The 9,048-nt window shown below is 38.9% G+C and overlaps 1 protein-coding gene across 2 annotated transcripts in view; it reads right to left on the bottom strand.

Annotated features, from left to right (window-relative positions):
• Positions 1-2,953, bottom strand: part of gcc2 (GRIP and coiled-coil domain containing 2) — a 16,114-nt gene extending 13,161 nt beyond the window's left edge. The window contains exons 1-6 of one of the 2 annotated variants that reach the window (XM_079464296.1): positions 2,768-2,953; positions 2,293-2,349; positions 2,122-2,206; positions 1,882-1,937; positions 1,474-1,578; positions 1-872 (exon numbers count right to left, since the gene is read on the bottom strand). The exon at positions 1-872 is cut by the window's left edge and continues 946 nt beyond it. In XM_079464296.1, coding sequence (XP_079320422.1) covers positions 1-872; positions 1,474-1,578; positions 1,882-1,937; positions 2,122-2,206; positions 2,293-2,349; positions 2,768-2,773 — 1,181 coding nt within the window. In that variant the 5' untranslated portion in view covers positions 2,774-2,953. Of the gene's footprint in view, positions 992-1,473; positions 1,579-1,881; positions 1,938-2,121; positions 2,207-2,292; positions 2,350-2,767 lie in introns of those variants that run through there. The other variant, XM_079464297.1, reaches the window with a different exon arrangement.
• Positions 2,954-9,048: the final 6,095 nt, after the last annotated feature.

The following is a 9,048-nucleotide window of genomic DNA, read 5'->3' as shown; positions in this document are numbered from 1 at the left end:
TTTGTCTGAGGAATCTCTTCTTGATGTTCGGCACTGTTGTCCAACTCTGGCTTCACATCTTCGCCCTCCGTGGTTTGGACGTTCTGATGATGACGTTCTACGGAGATTCTGCATCTTTTTCCTGTCTTGTCTACAGACGTGTCTCCTTCGTCTTTGTTCATATGAAGCTCGTTGATTCTGAACTCCAGTTCTTCCTTCTCCACGGTGAACTCATGTTTGACCTGCTTCAGCTCAGACTCCAGCTCCAGCTTCACGTTTCTCAGAAAGGTCAGTTCTTCCTGAAGCATGACGGTCCGTGACTGCAAATCTTCCAGCGCAGATTTGAGCATGGCAGCTTCATCGCTGGAGTCGTCAGCTGGCTGGGAATCCAGCGTCTTGGTGATTCCTTCATCTTCCTGAATGACTCTGGTGGTGGTGGTGGCAGCAGCAGCGTCCTCCTCTTCTTCTTGAACGTCTTGGAGGAATCCCTCCTTCAGCGCCAGCTGCTCGGACAGCTCATCGTGAAGTGCCAGCAGCCGTTCTCTCTCCTTCTCAAAGTCGGCAGCGTTCATCTCCAGCTGTTCCTCCAGCTCTCTCACATCATCTTCATACTGTCGGTTCAGTCTGTGGATCTCCTGCTGGAGGTTCTCCATCTCCTGATGGGATTCTGTGAGCCTCAGCTGCTGAGAGTCTTTAACAGCTTCAATCTCGACCGTAAACTGCCGCTTGGATTCCTCCAGTTCTCTTTGATATTGAGATATCTTGGACTCATATTCCCCACAGATGCTCTGAAGGTTAGAGGTGAGTCCGGCGGTGTGCTTCTGCAGGTCTGCACACTCTTTATTCTTAATCTGCACTTGATCCTGAAGCACCGTCAACTTCTCCATTGTCTCCTGCAATTATAACATTCATCACAACAAGAAGAATCATTCAGCTCATAAATGTACCTCATCTCCTTACGGTTTGTTGTTATCTGACAGTTACCACACATCACCTGTCAGGAACCTGACAGCTGTAGAAAATAAATAGATGTACTTTATGTATACATATATATATACAGCCATGGAAAAATGTAGCGCCCTTTAGATGTGTTGTGGATATTCCATTTCAGTGTCTTTTGAATTTCAACAAAATCTGACCTCAGGAGTGACAAGGTCATCCAACAGCGATGTGAAAGACTGACAGACTATTCCTAAATACGTGTAGAAATATGTCTGCAGTATTGCATTAAAGTGAAACTGAACTTTGAATCTGAAAAACAAACAGCATCTTTTCACCTGTTTCTCCAGTTTTCATTTTATGCAAATAAATGCTAATAGCAACTTCAAACTTCTAAGAAACATTGTTAGTAGTTCACAGAATGAAACAGTAAAGCCAAAATACATTTTGAAATGTTGTCTTAAATGTTTCCACGGCTGTATACACATACACACCGTTATCAGTAAGCCACTAAGGGGTGGTAATGAATTCTATCATTTTTAAATATTTGTTTACATGTGCTTGTCTCTTGAGCTCCTCGTGTTCTTTACGCAGTGATGTTAAACTCTGATGAGTCTCGGCTTTCTCCAGCAGAACAGCATCCATTCTCTCCCTCAGCTCCTGTTCACATCAACAGATTAATCATCACAAACCTTCACACCAAATACATTGAGACAGAAAATTCTTAGAGATATCATCGCAATAGCATTTAGAAAACTTGTTTATAATACCAATAATAGCGTTATATCACTGAAATAATTCAGTCAAGCACTTCTAATGTATCATGACAAGGAAGATGACTGTGTTATAAAACACATTGCAGATTTATTCATTTTATATGTCAATATGATTCTATAAGAGACAGTGATTGTTGTTTAAGTTGAGACGCTTTACAAATAAATTCACATGTCAAGTAGCACAAACCTGAATAACTGTGTCATCTGAAGGACTTCTGAGCACCTCCATCTCCTTCTCCAAATCTGAAAAACACCAACCCTGTTATATTCTTCAAATGATGCTTGCTGTGGCTCAAGGTCATGGGTTCGACCCCAGGGATTACACATATCCAGACTCAAACGTATAGAATAATGCGAGTTGCTTTGGATAAAAGCATCTGTCAAAAACGTAAATGAACAAGGACATTTAAGAAAACTAAAATGTTACCTGCACATTTGGATTTAATCTTCTGCATTGCCACCATTTGTTTCTTTGCAAATTTAATGAGATCCTCTTTTGACAGAGTTTCCAACTTCAAAGAGAAAAACATATCAATCCCAGAGTTCTTCACATCAGTCATGAGACACACTTCTTTAGACAATCACACTGAAGCTTTACCTTTGACTTGCCGGTCACCTGCCCTAACGGTGACGTCATCGTCTCCGGGTTTGCGTCCTGTCGCAGGTGTGAGATAAAACACATCATCATCATCATCATCATCCATACACTTCATATAACCCTAACCCTAATAGATTACACTCATGTGCAAAAATCTGCCAAATGTACCGTGATATTACCCTGTAGGTTATTATAACAATAACCATGAGACGTTCCATAAAGCACCACGTAAACACCATCTATATATATATATGGAAGTCATGTGGTACCAGAGTCTTACCATTGTGAATGTATAATGAGATATCTGCACCATATAAACAATCAACGGAAGAAATGACAAATCAACTAAACTTGTTATTTCTTTTAGTGCAATAATATTACGAAGGAATTTCACGAACAACCTTGACGTGAGCTTCCATTAACTGTTAAATACCCATCGATCAACAAACAACCATAACAAGCTCGTGCTGCTAACCTCCATTTAGTGTATGAAGACAACAAGCAGCCGCTTCAACCCTTCAGTGACTTCTGCTATAGAACAAAACTAATGAGTAAGAATTCAGTGTATTTAATGTCTAAACAAATGCAGCATCTTTCACTTCCGCATTAAGCTCCTTCCGTACAAACGCGTCAATTTCAGGAAGAGAAAACAGCCAATCGCGTTCTCACACAAGCTCCGCCCTCCTCTATCAAATTGATCATGACGTAAAGATCGGAGGAGGCGGGACTTCTTTTCATTTTTACGCTTCGATTCAAATATAAATACAAATCATACGATTATATTTATAAATATACACGATACTCCCAGACCTCGGTGGAGTGTAACCATTGATGAAAAATAACATGTATAAAACCAAATCAATAACAACAGATAGATGCTTACTCAGATGAACTTAAGTTTGGACTTTCGCGTGAAGGTTTTGTACACGTGTTGCTTCGTTTAAGCACTGATTCAAGTTGAGCTTTGATTCATAAATGAATGTTTCTCAAATCCTGCACACGCTGACCAATTCAGCACATAAAGAAAGAAAACATTTATCAGACACAATTATTCACATTGAAATCTTAATGACGTATTTGTGTCAGTTACTGGAGAAATATTCACAAGTAGATTTGTGTGTGCGTGTGTGTTTTGTTTGATTCGAGAGATCGGCTACAGTAGCCTATATATATATACACACATCAGTTATAATGAAGATCTTCTTGTTTTCGTTTGTTGTTTATCATTATGTCTCCGGCAAGACTTGTGACAAGAGAGGACAGTTCTCAACATTGATGCTCGGTTTCACAGACGGCTCAAGGCTAGTCCCAGACTAAAACGAATGTCCTACCTACAGAGATCTCAACCTGAGACATCCTACAATAAATCAGTGCCACTGTTTTGTCTCAAGATGCACACCAGTAATGTTTTTACATAAACATCCTGGTAAAATATCCTAATTTAACTAAGGGTTGGTCCTGGCTTAAGCATTGTCATTTACTTCTAGCTGATGTTTCAATTGAACATTGAATCTAAAAACATGTAGTGCTTATGAGACTGGCTCTGTTTATAATCAGCATGAGACCTGGACATCCCCGCTGAGGACTAACCCAACCTGTGATTGAACTCCTGCTGACTGTGAGGCTTCTGTTGATTAAACTCTGAACCTCACAAATTCTCATCTCACGCACAAAACACACCAGAGAACAAACGGACCTTCGCTTTCTATTTCAGGCTGACATATGTGAATGTAAAGAATCCTTCGAACTCATTTCAGAGTTGTTGTCAGCAACAGCTATAGGATTGTTAGATCTTGGCTTTATAGCAGAAAATGTCTGCTGCTCATTTGACATGTTATTTTCATTATTATGATGTCAATTTAATGCAAATAATCAAGAAAGTAATAATAATAAAAAATGCATTTAGCACTGAATTTAAACTCACATTCAATTCACATCTGTTACATTTTTGCCATTCTTTGCAATGCTACATTGTTTCAAATGACCTTTAAAAATATAATAACTATATATAGCATACATTAGGAATAGAATACATGGCATTATTGTACATTTTATCGTCGTCATAAAAATATTGTAATCTTCTAAAATGGTCTTTTTCTGAGACTATGGAACATATGATCAATTAATATGACAAATGAAACGAGAATAATTAGCATATATGTAACACATGAAATAGCATTAAATAGTGAAGTCATAGTTGGGATTACTGTAAACATATCAGACTCCATCTAACAACAGAACCTGTGATGTCTTCCATCCATTCACAAATCTATACCAAAATAATAAAATGTGATTACGGATAACAAACATCTCTCTCTATATAATCTACTCAAGACAATCACATCACTTAACAGAAATCATTTCATCTGAACATTGTGGACAGCTATAAATGCTTCTTATTTCTTCACGTCTTGTCTGATGAAGGAATGGCTCTCAGTTTTCTCTTCATGCGATCAGATCTCTGTTTGGCTCACACTGTCATATATTTGTGTTTTATTCCAACACTCCAGTTGATTATTTCAAGGAGTCTTCATGTGAATAAAAACACAATTGATTGAATTTCATTTTCTTTGAGAAGAAATGTCACGTTACTCAATTAAAGTAAACCTCAGGCAAAAATCCCCATTTAAAACGACACGACTGACGCAAATGTCAGAGATTTGTAATGTTCTGGACTAATACACACAGACCCCAGACCCTCTTACAGTCAGCTTGGAATGAGATCAATAATACGTCATTTCCACGATACCATGACCGTTACATCTCAAATCAAGCACAGGTGCACATGCCGATTTCTACCCACACAAAAACACATGAATGCAGTTCATTTATTTAGAAACATAGACTGACAGAGAAGTATAAAGAATGATGAGAGATGATGACCATCTGACGTTTGGATAACTTGACTATGAAGCATCCTCCAGGACTATCACCCATCATCCACATGATTAAAACAGTTACAGATCGACACAATCCTCATCCACTCAAGAACTTAAACAGACTGCTTTCATGTGGAAGCAGAAGTCAGTTTGGGACGTCTCTGTCGCTGTATTTAATATAGATTGTTAAGGGATAAACCATTTGACTTCACCACCATCCTCAAGTGTGTCTTATAACACTTTTCTTTAAAGAGGACATTGAATGAGTTCAGTCAATAACAGCTGAGGTCAACACAATCAATGACGCTCTTGACACGCTGATGAAACCTACATATCCAGCTGCTTGACAAACCAAGCAAAACACACACACGACACGTCAACCCTTTCTTTAATGGAAGTCTGACTGTACACATCCGTGGGTGAGTGTGTTTATCGGATCTCTTCTATCACACACACACACACACACACACAGAGTTCTGCGCCATACAAACCCACTTAGGAAGTTTCAGCTGCGTCAGTAAGCATCTGAATGAATTGTTGCTGTCAGCTTGTGTGATTCATGCTGGAGCTGAAGCAGGATGAAAATAATGAAATAAATAACAGACAGCGGCCAATGACAGCACATCTATCAGCGGCCCATGTCCGCCCCCGCCGGCCGGCTAAATCTCGCTGTGGCCTGAATCATTTTTAAACGACAGTCCTGTAAAACATTAGCCGAGGCCTTTGACAGCGGTTTGTTAGCAGGATAGATGAGCGGTGCCGGTGCCGGCTCTGATACTCTGAAGGTAATATAGCTTTTGGGCATTTGTCAGCTCTATTGCACAGCTCGCTCTGTGGCTTGCCTGCCATTTTTATTTGCTAAGAAGCAATTGGAAATGGTAAATGTGAAGAGTGACGTCCATCTTCTCCACAGCTGCATCTTCAGAAGGTCAACAGAGTTCAACGAAGAAGAAGATGAATTTAGTTTTTAACACGAGCAGCGGCGCGTTTTAAACAAACCCTACAAACAAACGAGGAAGCCAGAATGTATGAACATTAAAGGAGTCATATGATGCAATTTCGTGTTTTCCTGGAGCTTGTGTGTTACAAGCTGTTCATGCTTAGATTTGAGACGTAATTTTGCAAAAATGTTAGTTTCAAACCAAAATAAATGTTTTATTTAAAAGCGGATGCTCATCCAAACCTGCCTAAGGCACGATTCACAATTCGCGTCTTTTCCGTGCTCATATTGCTTATTTTAAATGTAGATGCACGGCAGGCATGCACAAAAAGAGGGCGTCTTTTTCTAGGTGCCATGTCGATTTGGAAATAGTTCAACTTTTCAGAGTGCTGCGTGTGCACTGCACAACGGGTCATTTGAAGAAAGAAAGAGGTGTGGCTCGCGTTTCCGCACGGTTTTAGACCTGGAATGTGAATCGGGCCTAAAGCGCCTCGTTTAAACACGCCCCCACATTTCTACGTCAGTTCACGGGATGCGTTGAACAACACCGCCCAAAATGTATACGCATAGAAAGAAGGCTTTGTCCATTCCTTCTGCCACCATGTCGTGGAGACCATCACAAATGAAAAAGACTTAGTTGGGTCTTTCAAACGAGGACACAATTAGAAATCGGTGGAATCAGTATACACGGATCTTGCATGTTTCATGGTTAGTGTTATTTCTTGTATGCCTTTTTTCATCATTTCATCATGCACGAGTGTCATGCACATATTTACTGAACAAGCAGTATTCATTTTTAGGCCATCTGACTAAATAGTAACACATTTATTTTATGCAAACACGCTCATTTGGTTAAAAAAACGACATATGTGCATATTTACTAAAGATATCAGTACAACTTGCGCTGAAAAGGTGTGGACACATCAGTGTTGCGACTGACCCTAATGCATTTGCATTTGTATGAGTTTCATCTTCAGACTTTATTGGAGGAGAGTATTTAAATGAATCACGCGACATGATTTACTTAGTTTTGCCCTCGTCCTTGTATTTGCACCATTATTTAACGTAAAAAAAGCACGTCTTAAACCCTGTGCTAATCTGCGCTGCTCTTGGTAGATTGCGTTGGTCATTATGGGAATAAGATATCGCGTCTGTGTTGTTTAATTGTTCTGCTTGTTAGTAAATCACAGCAGAAATGTCCACTCCATCTGTGTAATCGCGCTCGCTCTAGTGTGTCCTGTGTAGTAAATCTGACCCCAAGCATTAACTTGTATTCTCACTGTGTTTGTTCACTGTAAGAGGCGGATGGACGGAAGTCTCTTCATTGATTTGATCATTAAAGAGTTTCACATCGCTGCAGGTGATGTTCTCTTCTCTCCTTCATTCTATCAATGATAAACCAGCAGGAAACACTTCTCATAATCTAACCATAATTCATTCAAATTCAGAGTAAATTGTATTCAATGTTCAAGGAACAATGTGCTGGAGGAAACTGAATAAGTCATAAACACAGAACACATCCTCATGTATTTGTTCTCCCTATGTCGTGATGTTTTGTAATAGTGAATCTCTCTTGATGTGAGATATTCTCTCTAAATCATGTTTTAAGGCAAACTGCAGTGACTAAACAGACAGAGACAGCTTCACTACAAGATAGTGTGGTCTGCTGAGCTCGAGAAGATGAAGATACTAGCTGCGTTTCAATTCGAAGGCTGCGTCCTCCGGAGATCGCTTTGGTCGAGCACATACATCACCAAGGTTTATTATTTTAGGTTGTATTTCAGAAAGGAAACCATTACATGTCAAGGTAAGAATACAATTACAATGATTCAATCGTAAATTTAAAGTTCACCTCAAAATCTAAATTGAGTTGTTTTTTTATGATGAGACCTGGAAATCTCTCAGATGTCACCTAGATATCTTCATTTGTGCTCCAAACATGCCGGGATGTTTTAAAACATGTTGTATGTCATGTGGGTTAGTAAAAAATTACTCAATTACTCAAAAGAAAGGTTTTTTTAACTGAAATCAGAAAATGTATGCAGTGAACAAATGTGACCTTCAGATTATACAGCCTTCAAATTGAGACGTTTGAAAATGCACGCATCATTAAGAAAGGCCCTTCATGGACTTGTGCTGATGTGGATGTGCTGGTAAGTGTTGTGGTATATACCAGCTGATATGTCTTATTTTGGGTGCACTGTAAAAAAATAAATGTACCGTAACATAACAGTTTTTTCCCGTTAAAATAAAGGATATAAGGATATGTAATTAATTGTTGTCCTGTTTTTTTATATTTTACGTGAAAAACCAGTAACAAAAATAACAGAAACAATTCTGTACATGTTTTTTTTCAGTGTGGTCAATCTGCATTTGAAAAGGTTTAAACTCTGGCTGAATAAAGTTATTTTACAATGCCAAATGTATTTTCCCAACAAAACTTCGGAGAGCATAAGTTAATTATTAAGCCGATTATGCTTGTTCACTCCTTAACTAGCCAATCTAGTCTGCCGAGACAAAGCCTATGTAGATATAAGCTAAAATGAATTCCAAGAGTTAGTAAAGTTGGGTATGTGTTTTTTTTCTTTGCCTTCAAACCAATTTTAAGAAAACAAACATCCTTCAAGGTCAAACAACTGTTCAAAATCCTCATCAAAATAAAACTTCTATCACTGATCTCTGAAGCTGTTTATATATTCCTATGTTAGATATACAGTATATATACATTTACATTTATTCATTTGGCAGATGCTTTTATCCAAAGCGACTTACAAGTAGTTTTTTTTAACAGTGTCACATTACTGCAGAGCAATCAGGGGTAAGGTGTCTTGCTCAAGGGCCCTTCAGTCATGACCTGCTGGCACTGAGACTCAAACCTTCTGATCACAAACCCAACACTCTGACCCCCAGACCACAACTGACCACATATACATATAC

Source organism: Barbatula barbatula, assembly GCF_947034865.1.
Source record: "Barbatula barbatula genome assembly, chromosome: 9".
In the NCBI taxonomy this organism is placed as follows: domain Eukaryota; kingdom Metazoa; phylum Chordata; class Actinopteri; order Cypriniformes; family Nemacheilidae; genus Barbatula; species Barbatula barbatula.
The sequence above is the reverse complement of the archived record's forward strand: the minus strand, read 5'-3'. Positions and strand labels throughout refer to the sequence as shown.